Here is a 17,299-nt window from a genome sequence, read left to right on the forward strand (position 1 = left end):
GGTGTACTGAATAACACAAATTAATCAAATACCACTACTACCATAGTTACAGTGTGTGCATGAGTGTGTGTGTGAGTGTGTGTGTGTGTGTGTGTGTGTGTGTGTGTGTGTGTGAGATATTTAAAACCTGCTCTCATAAACTCTAAGTACTCTAACTGGGTCATCATACTCATATTAGATCTCACTCACCCAGCTTACCTTAAATGTGGTTTCTACAAATTTCTACGGTACTCTCGGCCTGGAGTTCAGATTTTTTGTTTGTTTGTTTTTTGATTCTATAAGAAAGAATATGTAGTATCTGTGTTTCTTTGCTTGAGTTATTTCTTTTACTGTTACATCCTTCAAAGACTAGATAACCATCAGCTACATGAACCAAATGTAGCAAAACTGTTTCAAAAACAAACATAACAATCAAAACTACTATGGCATTCTGCCACGCCATTCCAGGTTTACCCTCAAAGGAAGTCAAACACATTCTCTTTATGTTTGTACCCAAAGTGGATACTCAGGCTGACTGCATGGCTCTATTATGAACAAGGCTTTACTGAACGCGGGAGTTTGGCGTTTTCTAAGATACTGACTTTGACTTCACTTGGATCATGTGGTAATTCCAGTGTCTTGAAGCACCTCTATGCTGCTTTCCATAATGGCTTACTAATTTACATTTACTGTGATTACTGCTCTCACCCGTCTTTTTGCTAACAGTCATCCTAACAGGAATGAGGTGACACTCTCTTTGACTTCCATTTTCTAGATAATTAGAGGCAACTTCTAGTTCTTCAGCTCAGACATAGATCTGAAACCTAATTTGTCGTCTTTATGGTAGATATACACAGCACAACGTAAGTCAGAGGGCCTGGAACCTCGGTGAGAGCCCTGAGAATGTCAGCTGGTGCAGACACTATAGGAGATCCTTAGGGAAAGTCTATAAAAAAAGAACTATTATGAGGTGGGTGTGGTGGCTCAGGATTGATCCCACACTCAGAAGGCTAAGGCAGGGGGACTATGAGTTTGATGTTAGCCTGAGTTACACTCAAATTCAAGGACAACCTGGGTTATGTAGAAAAACTGTCTCAAAAACAAACAGAACAAATGAAACCACCATATAATTCAGCTATGCCATTTTAGGTTTACCCTCAAAGGAAGTCAACACACCACAGAGGTACCTGACCATCCACATGTACTGCAGCACTGGGCCTACAACAGTCGAAACGCAGAACCAGCCTACATGCCATCAACAGATGACTGGATAAAGACAAGAGGGCCTAGACAAACAATGGAACTTTATGCACCTATAAAGAAGAATGGAGTTTTGTCATTTTCAGGGAAATATATTCCAGTAGACACTGTTTTAAATGAAATAAAGCAGAACCTGAAGACAAATATTACATGTTTCCTGTCCAATGAGGACTCTACATTAAAACTACAGGATGTGAAAGTAAAAGGGGACTCTATTGGGGGAGGGAAGGACCCAAGGTGGGAAGCAAGAGAGTACACAATAAAAGGGAAAAGAGAAAGACAAATATCTTATGCTCTTTTTCACATGTGGCGCTTAGATTAAAACACGAATGCATGCACACACCATGACAAGCAGAATGCCCTCTGGAGGAAAGAAGCTGGACAGTAACAGCGAGGACAAAGGAACGTGATGGGAGGTGAATATGAGCAAAGGACATGCTATCTGTGTATGGAAATGTTACAATGAAAATCTGTGATACTCTGTGCCTGCTACCCATGATGAAAAGGAATGGATGCCGTCTATGTGGGTGAGCTTTATGTGAACGTGACACAGGCTAGAGTCACCAAAAGGGAAGGAGCCTCAATTAAAAAAAATGCTTCCATAAGATGGGGCTGCAGGCAAACCTATAAGGCATTAGTGATAGATGGTAGAGGGCCCGGACCATTGTAGATGGGGCCATTCCTGGGCTAGTGGTCTTGGGTTCTATAAGAAAGCAGGCTGAGAAAGCCATGGGGAGCAAGCCAGTAAGCAGCACTCCTCCATGGCCTCTGCATCAGCTCCTGCCTCCAAGTTTGTGCCCTGCTTGATGATGATGAGCTGTTATATGGAACTGTAGCAGAAATAAATCCTTTTTTCCCCAAGTTACTTTTGGTCTTTTTTTTTTTTTTTTTGGTCACAGCAACAGTAACCCTAACTAAGACACCATCCAGCAAAGCACTTGGATAAAAATGTGCATGTCCTTGTGGGATGCTACTATAGCTGAATACATCTTTCCAAACATAACTCTAAGGCTTCTCTAACTTAATTTGATTGCCACCAGAGTTGCTGAATAAATAAGTTTAAAAAAAAAAAACCCATAAAAAAAGAGACCCTTAGATACTAAGATAAGCCAGTTGGAAAACAAACATCAAATGTGAGTATTTATGGAGCTGACTTAGAACAAAGGACACTCTGCCCACAACAGTGTCAGAGGGAGAACATCTGATTGGCATCTTCACAGAAGAGAGCCACATCCACACTGATGGCTCTGCAGGACTGACAACCGATTAGAACTTCTTGACTATAACTCTGGAGAGTTACGGACCCACATCTAGACTCTTCTGCTTACCCAGTCTCCATCATCCTGCTCTGGGTCTGACCTAGTCTACTGACTCTCAGCTAGCACCATTGAAACACACTCTTTCATAAAGACGTGTGTGTGTGTGTGTGTGTGTGTGTGTGTGTGTGTGTGTGTGTGTGTGTCTATCTGGGGGTATGCAAGCCTGAGTACAATGTCTTCAGAAGCCGCAATTGTGTTGCCTCCTTTGGAGCTGTAGTTACAGGCAGCTGTGAGCTGTCGGATGTTGGCACTGGGACCAAACTCTAGTGCTCTTGAAGAGCAGCAAGCACTGAGCTATCTCTCCAGCCCTGGAATGTATTCTTTCATTCTTTAATTTTTTTCAAAATATTATTTTCTTTTATGTCTATGAGTGTTTTGCCTGCATGTATGAGAGTGTAAACTACCACGTGGGTTCTGGGAATTGAACCCAGGCCCTCTCTCAAAGAGTAGTCAGTGCTCTTAACCACTGAGCTCTAGAATGCATTGGTGGTATTTTTTGGGGCAGGGAGGGCAGGGAGGGCAGGGAATACACAATGGGGTCCTGGAACACATTCTGTAGACCAGGCTGGCCTTGAACTCAGAAGTCCAATTGCCTCTGCTTCCAGAGTGCTGGGATTAAAAGCACTCTTACACAGCCCCACCTTAGAATGCATTCTCTTTTTTTTCCATTAATTTATTCACTTTACATCCTGATTGCAGCCCCTCCTCCTCTCAGTCCCCTCTCACATGGCCTCTTTCCTAAACCCCCTCTCCTTCACCTCTGAGAAGGGGAAGGGCCCCTCTGGGTACCAACCCACCCTGGCATCTCAAGTTACTGCCGGACTAGGTACATCCTCTCCCACTAAGGCCAGACAAGACAGTCCAGTTAGGGGAACAGGATTCACAATTCAGGCAACAAAATCAGGGAAAGTCCCCACTCCAGTTGTTGGGGGGATCTAACAGACTATTAGGCCCTAGCAACACAAATCTAAACATGTCACCAGACAGCATCGGAGACCTATGGCAAGTGCTCCCTCCTTCCTACTTCGCTGCAACAGCCTACCTCATGTCCCCACACATGTATCTGCTAAGTGACTTGATCCATGACTTTCTTTTGTTCTATGACTGTAGAGGTACATATACAAGTGCTTCTGTGTTGGAACATGTTATTCAAGGTGACTTAAGTCCAAATTCCCAGGCCATGGTCACTCACATTTGACTCTGAATAAACTATCTTTTATTTTATTCCCTTTGCAGTAAGAGCTGCATTTTGCATGATGATTGTAAAAACCTGGTTTGCATGGAAAGCCAAGAGGAAGAATTCTTTGTCAAACCAATCTCAAGCCGTTGGCAAAAATACTCTACAGCATTTCAAAGTGAAGTGCAATCATTTTTCTTTTCTACCCCAGGAACACAAAGATTTTCCAGCATAATGTAGAACTGACGAGAAATGGAGCAGGGGAACATCCAGCACATGTGCCGCTCTGAGGTGTGGGTGTGTTAGCTCAAACTCCACTTCCCATAAAGTAGAGGTGAGGAGGACAGGGTAATTTAGAGGAGGCAGAAAGAAAACAACAGCATCATAGTTGACCCTGGGAAGGGGCTCTACGTGTTGTGGGTGCTCCCAAACCCAGCTGGCCAATCAATGCACTACTACTCCATGGTGGCTTCAGGAAAGGGCCGGAGTAACTAAAGCCGGGATGAGGAGGGTGGATCATAGAGCCTCCAGATTTGACCTCATTGAAGGTAGCCCTGCTCAGTCATGTTTCGAGACAGGATTTCTCTGTTTAGTCCTAGCTGTCCTGGAGCTCCCTCTGTAGACCAGGCTGGCCTCGAACTCACAAGATCCTCCTGCCTCTGCCTCCTGGGTGCTGGGATTAAAGGTATGCACCACCAGGCCTGGCCTTGGCCAATTTCTTAATGGCCTACATCTGGAGAAGATACTCTTTCATTATATAACACTGCCCAGACCCTGCAGACACTTAGCAATTTGCTAACCTCCCAGTGCTTTTGAGAACTAGGGTAAACCAACCATTGCCTCAAGTTGACCCTCTGGGGAACCATTAGGTTAAGGCCTCCTGCCCCGCCCTCCCCTGCATTCCAAGGGCTAGAGGAAGGGAGCAGGGTAAACAACAGACACTGGAAGGCACTGAAGGCCACCTTGCTGCTCCAGGAAGTAAGAAGTAGGTAGGACCTACATGCCTAAGAAGCACACTCAGTATGCTCTGCTTAGGAGGCTGCAGTTATAGCTGCTGTCAAGCTTAGTATAGGGCAGCCAGAGTTAATACAGGTCTCCCTGTTATACATGTTTCTAGAAAGAGATTACATCCAGTGACAACATATGGACATAGAAATATGCCTCATCTTACCTGAATGTTGTCAAACTTGAGGCCGGGCATAGTGAGGTTCTCCTTGTCTATGAACACGGTGCCATACTGCTGGGTTGCTACTGACATCAGTACTTCTCTGGTCGCCTGACTGGGAAGCCATGCGTCATTCCTCCGGTCCATCTCGCTCATGCTCAGGGCTGTGGCGAAGGGGTCATCGCTCCCAGCAAACACAGCCTGGATCTGTGAGAATGGCTTTGGAGATTCAGGGACATCCAGAGCGGCCCGAGAGACACCGGATTCCAATCTATCCATCCTTGTAGAGTAAGATGGGCTGGTGGAATCGGGTGACTTTTCCCCTACAGGGACAGTGAGTGAAGACAGCTTTTCTGGAACCGGGGAACCAGCGTTGGGATTACTGACCGAAATGAAAGTAGAAGTTGTGAAGGAATCAAAGAAGTCAGAGGCCAAGGAATTAGAGCTCATTGTATCTCCGAAAAATGTACTCAGGCTGGGACTGGGCTGGACCATGGGAGGAGGGGTCTTGGCTGATGTCTCGCTGGTGCTACTGAAACTGGGCGATTTCACCATCTGGGACTCGAAGCCATCTTGTAGAAACAAGTGTGGCTGGGAGGAAGTGGAGGTGGCCTGGCTGAAGATGGTGCAGACAGGCAAGGGCTCGTCTTTGGAGGAGGACTGACTGGAGGACACTTCTGAGGTCTGCTCTTCTCGGGGCACAAGGCTGTCTTTAGGCCCCACTTCCTCCGTGCCAGCATTCTCCAGTGCAGGCATGGCCGGCACATCTTCCTGGGTTGAGTCTTCCTTCAGGGAGGCTCTGCTATCAGGGGTCATGTCTGAGATGTCTCTGGGAGTATCGTCTCCATCGGTCTCACTGCCATTACTCAGGGTGTCCACCACTTCTTTGTCCGTGCTATCGGGCAGTCTGTGGTCGGTGGCACCTCTGGGCGGCTCCCCGACATCCTGCAGACAGCCGAGGTCGCCCACATCACCCTCGCTGTTGTTCGGAGAGTCAGAGATGAGCACGCTCTCCATCATGTGTTCATTAAGCTTATCTCCGAAGTTGTGAGAACCTTCGGATGTGGGCTCCGTCTCTTCAGACGCAAAGTCATCTCCACCGAGATCAATGGTCTCCTCATGGTACAGCGGCTGACCCTCCTCCTCCAGAGGCACAGGCTCTGAGATGGTTTCAGGACCGGCCTGGGTTGGAGGAGATGCCTCACTTGGGCTCTGCTCACCATCCTTAGCTGTTTCCATGTTGTCTAAAAATAGAGACAGTCGTGACTCACACCTCTGTTTATTTCATGTTTTGGTAAGTAACTTGCTTTTCTTTTCTGAGAGAGGCTCTCACGTAACCTGGGTGGACTTGAACTCACAACCTCTGCAGTTCCAAGACATAGGCTGTGCTTTTTATCTTGTCCCTCAATGAAACAAATGTTTAACAGTTCTGCATGTAAATGGCACAAAATTAAAAGTTTTTCTAGTTTACTTATTTTTAATTAGGATAAAATACACGTAAAATTTACTAGCCACCATTTTTAAGCATTCAGTTTAGTAACATTTAGTACATTCTCATTATTGTCCAATTTATCTCCAGAATTTTGGTCATCTTGCAAAACGAAGAGTTCTATACCCATTTAATGACCCCCTGAACTCACACAGAGGCAAACACCATCCTGTTTCCCATCTTTTATTTTTCCTAGGGACCTCAAGTAAGTAGAATCATAAAGCATTCATCATGGCACCCTTGGTCCACTGCGATATATAGTGTAGCAGTGAGCAAGTGCTGTCTGCCCTTACTGTGAAGCTGGAATTTACCCCTCTCCTTCCCCCCATTTCAGGCCCAACCATGCCTATCTCATATTGTCCTCTAAGGGCCCTTGTCTGGGTACTGAGAACAGCAACACATCTTGACAGTAAAAACAAGCTCTTGACAACAGCTAGAAGGTAACTATTGGCAACAGACTATGAAGCTCATCCATGGAGACTGCTCTGCTCTGCCCAGGACCCTCCACTCAGAACTCCAGCAGGACTACTGCTCCGACAGCAGACTCATGGGGGATGTTGTGAGCACCAACTTGATGCCTTTTGCTCCCTCTTTCAATCAGGCTGCGGTAGTCGTCTCTATTGTTGGCTATTGTGAGCCCTGACTGGATGAGCTTTTGCTGTCTACAGGTTGCTTCAGTCTGCTGTGTGCTCTCTCTCTCTTTGCCTCCTAAAATGCCCACTCATCAGAACTGGAAAGCACAGCCACCATAGTTCATTCTTCACTGTGCAGAACACCCATGCTGCAGCATGAACGGGCTTCCCTTCCCTCTGACAGGTGAATAGCAAAGGCACTGCAGGCGTGTGGCATTTACCTGTTAAGTGGATACTTGGGCTTCTTCTAGCCTCTAGCAATTGTGCCCAGTGCTTTTGTGAACAGGATGTGTAGGTTTACTTTTGAGCCTCTGGCTTGAATTCTTTGGTACAGCAAATTACTATTTCAATGGCCAGAGACCAACACGCTAGATCATGGCCATCACATTTTGATTGTTTGCTTTTAAAGACAGTGTTTCTCTGAGTACCCCTGCCTGACCTGGAACTCACTCTGTAGACCAGGCTGGCCTCGAACTCAGAGATCCGTCTGCCTCTGTCTCCTCAGTGCTGAGAGCAAAGGTGTGAGCCACCACTGTCAATAGTAATCACTTCTTTATTTTCAGAAGGAACTGCAGTTTTTCTACTGCAGTTTCCCCAGCTCCTGCAACAGCAGTATGCGCACTCCAATTTCACTACACACTGGCTGATACTTTTTTTTTTTTTTTGCATTTACTTAGCTTTTTAATATGTGTGAGAATTTGTTTCTATACAGCAAGGTCTTAGGTAACCTAAACTGGCCTTAAATTTGTTCCTGAACTTCCTGCCTCTACCTCCCAAATGCTGACAGGCTCAGCACCAACGCCTTGTCTTACTGTATTTATTCATTTGTGTATTTATGGTCAGAAGACAATCACCTGGAAGCAATCCTCTTCTCCCATCATGTGGGCCCTGTGCCAACTCAGGCTATCAGCACTGGTGGCAGACACCGAGACATCCTGTCAACTCTTGTTTTAGTTTTTAGACTTTATTCTTTTTTCTTTTGAGGAGTAGGGGTATCTCCCTATTTAGTCCAGACTTAAAATCTTTCCTATTGCAATCTCCTGAACGAAGGGTTTACAGGATTGAATCACTTTGCCCACACAACACTACTCATTCTCTAAGGCAACCCATCCTCTATCTCTTCGCCCGACTTTGGCTTACTGCAGTGCTTAATTGTGGGGACATGACAGACCGAGGACAGCAGGAGCAAAAGTTGGGGCAATACAAAAACATAGCATGGGAACTGGTGATATAACGCGGGGACCTACTAAGCATGCTCACGACCCCGCACTTTGTACACATAAAACCTAGGCCAGGAGGGTGTGTGCCTTGTCCAAAACCACAGGGAGCATTCAGAATTGGCTAAAGCCCAAAGAAATCAACCCCTGCTGGGGCTGCTCTACGTGGCCGAGAGCGGTGATTATGCGAGGACGCCGCCCTCCGTAGGAAGATCGAGGGTCCCGGCGACCCTCCTCACTGCGACCCGCTCCTCACCTGCCACCCGCCCCTGAGGTCCGTTCACCCACAGGCGAAAAGGGTCCGAAGAGCTGACGGAAGACGGGAAATAAACTCAAGATCCAAGGTCCCGCACTTGTGCGCCTGCGTATTCTAGCCACTGAGACCCGACTTCCGCACATGCTCAGTGCGGGAGCTGCTAGCTCTCCAAAGGAAACCGGGTGCATTTCCGGCCCAAGAGCTGTGGGCGGGGCCTAGGACCAAATTGTGTAGAGGATGGTCCTGAGATTAAAGAAAGTCATCTGTCCTTGGGCCTGTCACCCACCAAGAATGCTTTTTCCTAGAACTTTGTCTTTGTGCTTGCTGATTCTCCACATTTCCTACCTTGTGTCTATGGCAATGTGTGCTAACATCTGTAAAGTGGGGAGGAGTAAGGAGTGTCAAAAGTCAGCCTTGCTTGCTAAACTCGTGTTTGAGAACTGTTCTCAGCTCAAGGACCTTGCTTTCTTGATTTTTTTTTTTTGTGTCACTTTTTTTTTCTTCTGACAATGTAAAAAGACAGCTCTCATCTCAAAGGGGAGAAGAATTTATTCTGGAGCCAATGTTGAGTGACTATAGTTTGGGAACATTGATTCAGGTTCCAAACCTTAAATTATGCCCAACACGATAACAACTTGATGACGTTTTACAACAACAACAACAACAACAACAACAACAACAACAAAAACCCGTACACTTGCCAAGCACACTTTGGAAGCAGTGGGTAGGTGGGTTACCACACAGCAGGGACCACTCTGCTGTAGGCCTCAGGTGCTATCTCATAACTTTTATAGTTTTGGGATTGGTAGGAACTAGTGGAGAGAGGTTTTATCAGAAAGTCAATGTGAGACACGGGTTGGCAGTGGGTGACTACTATTGGGGCTAATGGTAGCATCACAGAAACTGCTGTCACGCTGTCAAGAGATACTGGCAACAGTCACAGACACAGAAGAAACGCGTGCATAAGATTCAGAACTTCATAGAACCAGGCCAGTTAATTTCCTATGTTCATTCTAATCTTGCAGTGTTTTCCATGCCAGGACATACAGCTTTCCATCTCGGAATGCTCTGGATAGTGTAGATTGTGGGCTTAGCTGTGTCGCTGTGCACAACTGGGTAGTCGTGTGACGACGTGCACACCGCTCGCTGTACCTCCCTGCTCACCTACATCATCACTATCGTCTTGACTCAAGCTTGCAGCTGCTTATCTTTAAATGGACTTGCAAGAGCTTGCTTCTGAGGCTGGATCAAAGGTCCTGGCAGTAGGTTGGGCAGTGCCCTGGTGCCCAGGACCACGGTTTAGGAGTAAAGCACTGCCAACCATAATGCCAATTTAACTGCTCTCCTTAGAGCTCAGGATCTGAGAACCAGGGAGCATCTTACAGCTTAAGAGCGCTGCCCTGATGGCCATACAGCCCCGCAGCATTTGTTCCTGGCCCCGCCCTCCAACCCAGGACCTCAAGGAGCAGCAGGCCCTCATGAGAGCCCCAAATGAGCATGCGCAGAACAGAGGCACAGCTGCTATTGGCCACCGGGGAGGAGAGTATTGATGACGTGGCAAAGAAAACAGGAAGTGAGCCGTCAGGGAGCCGGTCTCGGGCTCGTAGTCCATTTTTAGGCCGGGAATGAATGGGTTCTGGCCGATCCCTGGTGAGGCGGGACTCCGGCTCTAAGGCTTGAGTAGTTCGGCAGGCAGAGTATCATGGAAGACGACGCCCCGGTGATCTACGGGCTGGAATTTCAGGTGAGCATGGCGGAGTTTGAGGGTCGGCGCCGGCAGAGCCTGGCCCTCACCAGCGAGCGCGCTCACTCAAGTCTGGTTCCAAGGATTCTGGGCTTCAAGGCCGGGATTTGGGGAGAGAGTATGTGCGGGGAGTGTAGCCGAGTGAGGCACAGGGCTGGCATGGATGGCAGAGGGTGAACACTCGGCTCCTCAGGTAACTTCATTACACTCGTACTTCTGGGGCCTTGAGTAGCAATTATTGAGCATTGAGGTGTGTGTTGGATACTGCTCAAAACAAGAGCGTCAAAGAGGGACCTCGGGGGAGGGGAGTGCTGTCTGGCTGGGTGTTATGAAGCATTTTGTTCACTCAGGTTGGGAATATACTTGCGTTTTTTTCTTATGAATTTTTTATTTCAATAGCTATTAAACTCTTTACAGATTCGGGTCAATAGTGGGATGGGGGTTTCCATCTCCCAAGGGAGTTCTTCAGACCTAAACCATGATTTGCTAAGAATTCGTAGAGATTTCTGCTATTCTTAGCGCCTTTCTGTGTACCCAGAGCTCCCGTGCTAAGAATCAGGATGCCTAATCTACACTCCCTGCCTTTGACTCTTGTCTATTCCGATCATTTTCTTTGTTGTCCTGGGAATTACATCTGACATCTAGATGGGATCAAATCCAGTGTAGCCTCATTGCCCCCACTCCTTTCTTTTGTGATCCTTCCATAAAAATAAAATCCTTGAATACTGTGTGTTTTTGAACACAGATTTGTAATGATTACTTTGTGGGGTTGCCCTTGACTTCTGATGGGAGGAGAAAGTCAGCTCTATGCAGATGATTCTATATACCCATTTTACAGATTAAAGGATGAGAATATGGATGCATAGAGGGATCCTATGGGTCAGGCTAAGGTCAGACAATAAAGAATAGAATGAGGATATGCCTAGATAATGTACTGAGTCTGTTGAGGGTGTTTATCCTATGTGGACATCAGTGTATTTACTTACAGAATGAGAAGAAATGTGTGGAATATGTTCAGGGTCAATTTTTAGTGTTCCTGTTGAAACCTAAGTACAAGTGGAAGTTACTGGAAGATGTTTCAGTTTATCTCAAGGATGCCTGTCCATGAACTGTGATGGTTTATAAATGAGATGTATAGCCCCAGTAATCAGTGTAAACCTCTAGGCTCAAAGTGGGCAGGCAAGCCTGACTTAACTGAGACAGCACACACACATGTTCAATGAACTGTGTTCAGATTGCTCTGTGTACTACCAACAGATAGGCTCCAAGCTCAGGCATGCCTGATATATGAGTGCAAAATGGCAGAAGTGGACAGGGGGAGGTTGACTTAAAATCTGCGCAAAGAAGTGACACTCAAAGTCAGGGTGCAGCAATCTTTTGCCAGGGAAAAGCTCAGTGGGAGTTTCAGAAACACTGCTGGGAGGATTCAGAAAATGCTACAGGGTCTGTGCCAGAATCAGCCTGCTGCTTCCTGAGGAAACCCGTGTACTTATGACTTCCCACAGATGTATGCTTTTCAGGTTTTTTTTTTTGTTAAAGATTTATTTTAATTGTGTGCATATGAGCGTTTTCCCTGGATGCATGCATGTGCCCCACATGTGTGCCTGGTGCCCAGGAAGGTGAGAAGAGGGCTTTCAGTTCCCTAGAATTGGAGTTACAGATGGCCGTGAGCCACCAGATGTGGATGCTGGATCCTCTCCATGAGCAGCAAGCCCTCCTAGCTGCTGAGCTGGCTTTCAGCACATTGTTTTTCCATCTTTATGGCTACTTACAGGAACAGTTTTCTAGATTTTGGGTAATCCCTGAACACTGGGAAGGGATTCCCGTGCTCGATCCAGCTTACTTACTGACACTTCTCTAGAAGCTTCTTGTTCTTGTCAGCATGTGATTGTCTCGGTAGGATGGCTTCATCAGACGGGGGAGGTCCCATGTGTCAGGCTTTGGAGTAGCTGGAACAGCATGGTGCTACTTTCCCAGCTTTCTACTCTCACGTCATCATGGTTTTAGTGTAGTTCCTGGTAGTAGCTATTCAGGCTTCTTACCTTTCTTTCTTTCTTTCTTTCTTTCTTTCTTTCTTTCTTTCTTTCTTTCTTTCTTTCTTTCTCTCTTTTTTAGATTTATTTTTATTTTCTGTGGATTTTGCTTGCTTGTATGTCTGTGCACTACATGTGCTTACAGAAGCCAGAAGGGCGCCTCGGATCCCTTGGAACTGGAGTCACAGATGGTTGTGAGCTACCATTTGGGTGCTAGGAATTGAACCTAGGTTCTCTGTAAGTGCGACAAGTATTCTTCACCCCCGAGCCATCTCTCCAGGCCTTCTTTCTTTTGAGATAAGTTTTCGTGACATGTTTTCCTGGTGGATCTAGTCACTATTCAGTTGACAAATGTTTTAGCTAGGCTGTTGTCCTCCCTTCTCCGCCATCTTCCCCCAACCTATGACAGGGTTTCTTTGTGTAGCCCTGGCTGTTCTGGAACTCACCTCTGTAGACCAGGCAGCCTTAAACTCAGAGAAACACCTGCCTCTGTCCCCTAAGTGCTGGGATTGAAGGCACACGCCGCCACCACCACCCAGCTTAGCGTGCTTTTCTATTGCTGTGATAAACACCACAACCAAAGGGGACATGGGGAGGACAGGCTTAATTTCATCTCATGGGTGCATTATGAAGGGAAGTCGGGGTGGAACTCAAGGCAGGACGGTGTAGGCAGGAACTGAAATAGAGACAGTGAAGTAGTGGCGCTTACTGGCTTACTCTCAAATTCATGGCCAGCTGCCTTTCCTGTATCACCCAGGAACCTGTCCAAGGGTGGCATTGCCACAGCAATCGTTAATCAAGGAAATGCATCCCAGACTTGCCTGAAGGCAGATCTGTTTGAAGCATTTTGTCAGTTGAAGTTCTTCCCAGGTAGTTTTAGCTTGCGTCTAGTTGACCAGAAACTGGTTAGGACATCAAGTAACTACTTAGTGCCTACTGGGTGCCAGGCTTTTTGTGTGCCCTGGATCACAGCAGAGGTGGAAACAGACAAGTTGCAGCTTCTGTGCACTCCACACATCATGCCCAGGGCAGAGGTGTTTCTGTGGACTGGACTTGTGGGTTCAGTTGGTGAGTTGATTTCTGTGTGCTGGAATGGAATATGGAGCCTCCTGCATGGTAGTCAAGTACTCCACCACCGAGGCACGACTTTAATCGGGTGGCTCCTCAGTATATGCATTTTTACTCTTCTTTTCTTCCTTCTTTCCTTTCTCTGCTCCTTCAGTCACCTGTGCTCCATCGTTTTTTCCGACTTTCTGCCCTGCTGCTTTGGCAAGGGGGCTGCTCAGAGTCTGCTGTATGCAAGAAAAGGCTAGCCTGGCCCTGTTCTTTGGTACAGCACAACTCCTACCTTGCCGTTTCTCTAAGTTAGCATTACCCTTTCAAGACTACTGCTTTTAGCTGCAGTTGGCTGTCTGCTGTGTAGTTAACCATGCATTTCAAACAGTAAGTAGCCGGATAAGATGCCAAGTTTCCCGAGTGAGTGCTGTGCACGCCTGTAGGTCCCGGTGACTGTTGTCTGCCATTGTCTTGATTCTTCCTCGGTTCCAGTTTCTGTTATTGGCTTGATTTACTTCATGGAGACCAGTGACTAGAAATCTCATAAGAAACATGCCAAAGCCTGTCTACATAAGAATGAGAGGACACATGGAATGAAGAAAGGTAGCTGTAAGGACTGGAGCGATGGCTCAGTGGGAAGAGCACTGACTGCTCTCCCAGAGATCCAGCGTTCAGTTCCCATCAATCACGTGGTGACTTACACCGTCTGTCGTGGGATCTGATTCCCTCTTCTGGTGTGTCTGAAGAGTGTACTCACATATATTAAATAAATAAATAAATAAATAAATAAATAAATAAATAAATAAATCTGGAAAGAAAGAAAGAAAGAAAGAAGGCTGCTATTCTAACTACAGACACGTATGTTACCTGTTCTAGACCTCTAGAGACAGCCGGACCTAGGAATGAAAGTTTGGGTTTTGTTATTGTTATTATTTTTTCTTTTTTAGCTTTGGGGCAGAAGCTAATTCATTTAATGTCTTTAGTATCTTTATCTATTGAATGGCAATGACATCCATACCGTCTTCCCATCTCCATCCCAGAAGCAGGAGAGTGGGCCAAGACTAAGCTTGTGGAAATGCCTGTGACCCATTATAAGGACTTGATCTTGGGGCTGGAAAGATGGCTCAGTGGTTAGAAGTACTTATACCAGCTTGGTTCCTAGCACCATGTTGAGTAACTCTCAGTGCCTGTGACTCCAGGGAATCTGATTCCTTGTTCTGGTGACATAGGCACTCCTTCATATTTGGTTTCCTCTCACACAGACACACTCACATATATGAATCAACATTTGAAAATAACTTGGACTTAGAATGTGCTCAGTGGACCTGTGAGACTGTCTTTCCAACCAGACCAAACTGATAACGCAGGCCACTTAATTTTGGAACTTCTTCCCTAAGTGATCATACTTAAGTTTTCTACCTAGTGTTGAACCAGAGGGTGATTTTGTTGAGTGCTAACTTGTTACTACTGTGTTCTGGGCCAGTGTCTTTGACATTAATCCTATACCAGTTTGTCTTTTGATCTTGCAAAGTTTTTATCTTCTCTCTGCTAATGAAAAGTCTGGGCCACAGACGGCAAGAGATCTGACCAGAACGGCTGGAGCGAAACGATCTCAGTGATTCTGCTTAACAAATAGCCTCTCCTGAAAGGGAGAGGGTCTTACTTTACATATGCTCAAGACTTTTGTAGACACATTTCACATTTGTTTGTGACAATGATTTCACTTCTCTGTTTTTCTAAAAACAAAACAAAACAAACAAACAAAAACAACCATGCATTGTATGAGATTGAAGAAAATACCCCCAGGTCAGTAATGCCATTTGGAATTCTGTCTGCTTGATCCCTGAACTCCATTTTCTGTCCCCTCTGGGACACCTTTCCAGTGCACCATTAGTAGCTTGTGTGATGTGAGAGGAGACCTGTGTGCCTGCCTATCGTCTTCACCCAGGAATGTCTGCACGCTGGAATTGCCCTTCATTTTTACAATGGCTGCTACTGGAGGTCACATAATTTTGATTTCCTTCTTTTGTAAAATGATGGTATTGGGGTATCTTCTTTTCTGCTTTATGTTGAGCCAGAGGGTGATTTTGTTAAATGTTTACCTGTTACTGTGGTCTATGCCAATGTCTTTGATAATTAGTACAACACCAGTCTGTCTTTCGATCTTTCTAGCTGTTTGTCTTCTATAGTGATGCCTTTAGACCTTGCACTTCTTGGACACTTTGATGGCACCTGTAGAGAAGGAAACACATACATACATCAGCCTGCTGTGGTCAACTTGAAATGCAGAAAAGACGTTTAATGTGAAATAGGCATTCCCTCTCAGCTGGGTCCTCTCCCTGCCTATTTTTGGGTACTCTAGGCCTTGTATCATTTGTGTGACCTCAAGTTGCATCTGAAGGTCTTTGTGTACTAATCTGTACACAATGTGTACTAAAGGTGGAGCCCATCCCCTGTTTTCTTCCCACCTGGGTGAGCCTGAGTTCTAGCTTTGGTAACTGCCTTCTTCCTTTCAACGGTCAGTGTGACCTAAACTAGGTTTTTAAAAGGTACATAAAGCTCAAAGGTTCTGGGGTGTTACTGATAGGCCCCAGTTTTGGTACATGTCTGTGCAGATTTCTAGATCTACAAAGGATTAACCGTTTCGTAAACTTGTTTAAGACTGTCCAAATGTCCCTCCAAGTGTGCAGAAGGGGAGGCAAGAGTGGACATGCATCCTTAGCCTGCTTTGCCTGTTGAGTGGACGATCACCTTTTCCAGATGTTACAGTGTGTGTGTGTCACCCTGAACAGGTAGTTCCTCCATTTTATTTAAATACACTATCAGTTGAGTTTTGTGTTGCTGTCCCTAGGGAAGGGTGGGGACACAGAGGCAGTGTGGGTTGATCTTCTAAAATCTAAAATTTGTACCAATTGTGAAAACAGTACAGACTAAATGATCAAGACAGTTGTTAAGCTCTTTCTCTTGCTGATTTAAAAAAAAAAGGAGAAAAAAACTAACGAGCTAACTAACTACATATATAGTAAGTCAGGAAGCAGGCTACTGTGAGAGAGCTGCCATGGTCAGTGGTGAGCTTGGTGAGGGAGGGCCTTCTTGTTACTGCTGTGACAAATTACAGAAATGTAGAGGCTTCCACCTTTCCCAATGTGAGAATCCTGATACAGGCCTCTGTCAACTAAAACCTATTTGCTGGGGTCTTTGTCATTTTGGGGTGACTCCGTGTGAGTGTCTGTAGCCCTGTCTTTCCAGCATCGAGTTGTACCCTCATTCCTGGGCCCATGGCTCCTTCCTCCATCTTTAGAGCTGCCCGAGTCCTTGCAATTACCTAGGTCCTTCCTAAGCTACTGTCAGTGTTATTGGAGGCTCATCCTATGAAAACCCAGTGTCTGAGAGAAGTGTTAAGGGTAAAGAACATAAAAGGAAAGGAGGGAGGGAGCTTTGTTCATAAATCACATCTCTTGTCTAAAAGGACCATAATGTGAATGATGAGGAGAAGCTGAGACACACAGGAATATCCATTTTTTTTTCTCTGAGAATGAGGAGATCTTCCAGGAACACAGGGTGTCTCCTCTCGTCCCTCCTTCCATGGCCTGGAGTATCCAGTCACAGTCAATGGTGCTTAAGAATCTTTAACGTTGAAGTGGGAGGAGAGAGACTTAAGTTTAGGTCAAATAAACCTCACATTACAGTTTGGACAAAATACTTACCAGTGACCAATGTGTCTATGCAGAGCATAATAGAATCTGGCCTAAAGGCAAGGCTGCCCAGGAGACTGACCCTAACCCCTTTCTCTGCTCTAATCACCCATGGAAAGCTGTACTTGGAGTAAAGAGTAACATCTCAGTGTGGTGGGAGAGGAAACTTGTAACCCCACACCGCAGAGCTGTCATCTCTGGCAAACTAATAATGTGTGGTTTAGCTGCGTGACCTCCAGGTTGGCTGGTCCCTTCTTCTCAATATCCAAGGGAGGGT

General features: G+C 45.9%; 2 protein-coding genes across 3 annotated transcripts in view; one reads left to right on the forward strand and one right to left on the reverse strand.

Moving 5' to 3' along the window:
* Positions 1 to 8,631, reverse strand: part of Trappc12 (trafficking protein particle complex subunit 12) — a 72,248-nt gene extending 63,617 nt beyond the window's left edge. The window contains exons 1-2 of one of the 2 annotated variants that reach the window (XM_087553184.1): positions 8,527 to 8,631; positions 4,907 to 6,144 (exon numbers count right to left, since the gene is read on the reverse strand). In XM_087553184.1, coding sequence (XP_087409310.1) covers positions 4,907 to 6,139 — 1,233 coding nt within the window. In that variant the 5' untranslated portion in view covers positions 6,140 to 6,144; positions 8,527 to 8,631. 2 annotated transcript variants of the gene reach the window in all.
* Positions 8,632 to 10,125: 1,494 nt separating this feature from the next.
* The window catches only part of Eipr1 (EARP complex and GARP complex interacting protein 1), a 113,720-nt gene continuing 106,546 nt past the window's right edge, over positions 10,126 to 17,299 (forward strand). The window contains 1 exon segment of the mRNA NM_001012192.1: positions 10,126 to 10,238. Coding sequence (NP_001012192.1) covers positions 10,197 to 10,238 — 42 coding nt within the window. The 5' untranslated portion in view covers positions 10,126 to 10,196.

The sequence above is a fragment of the Rattus norvegicus genome, chromosome 6 (assembly GCF_021556685.1).
Source record: "Rattus norvegicus strain SHRSP/BbbUtx chromosome 6, alternate assembly SHRSP_T2T, whole genome shotgun sequence".
NCBI lineage: Eukaryota > Metazoa > Chordata > Mammalia > Rodentia > Muridae > Rattus > Rattus norvegicus.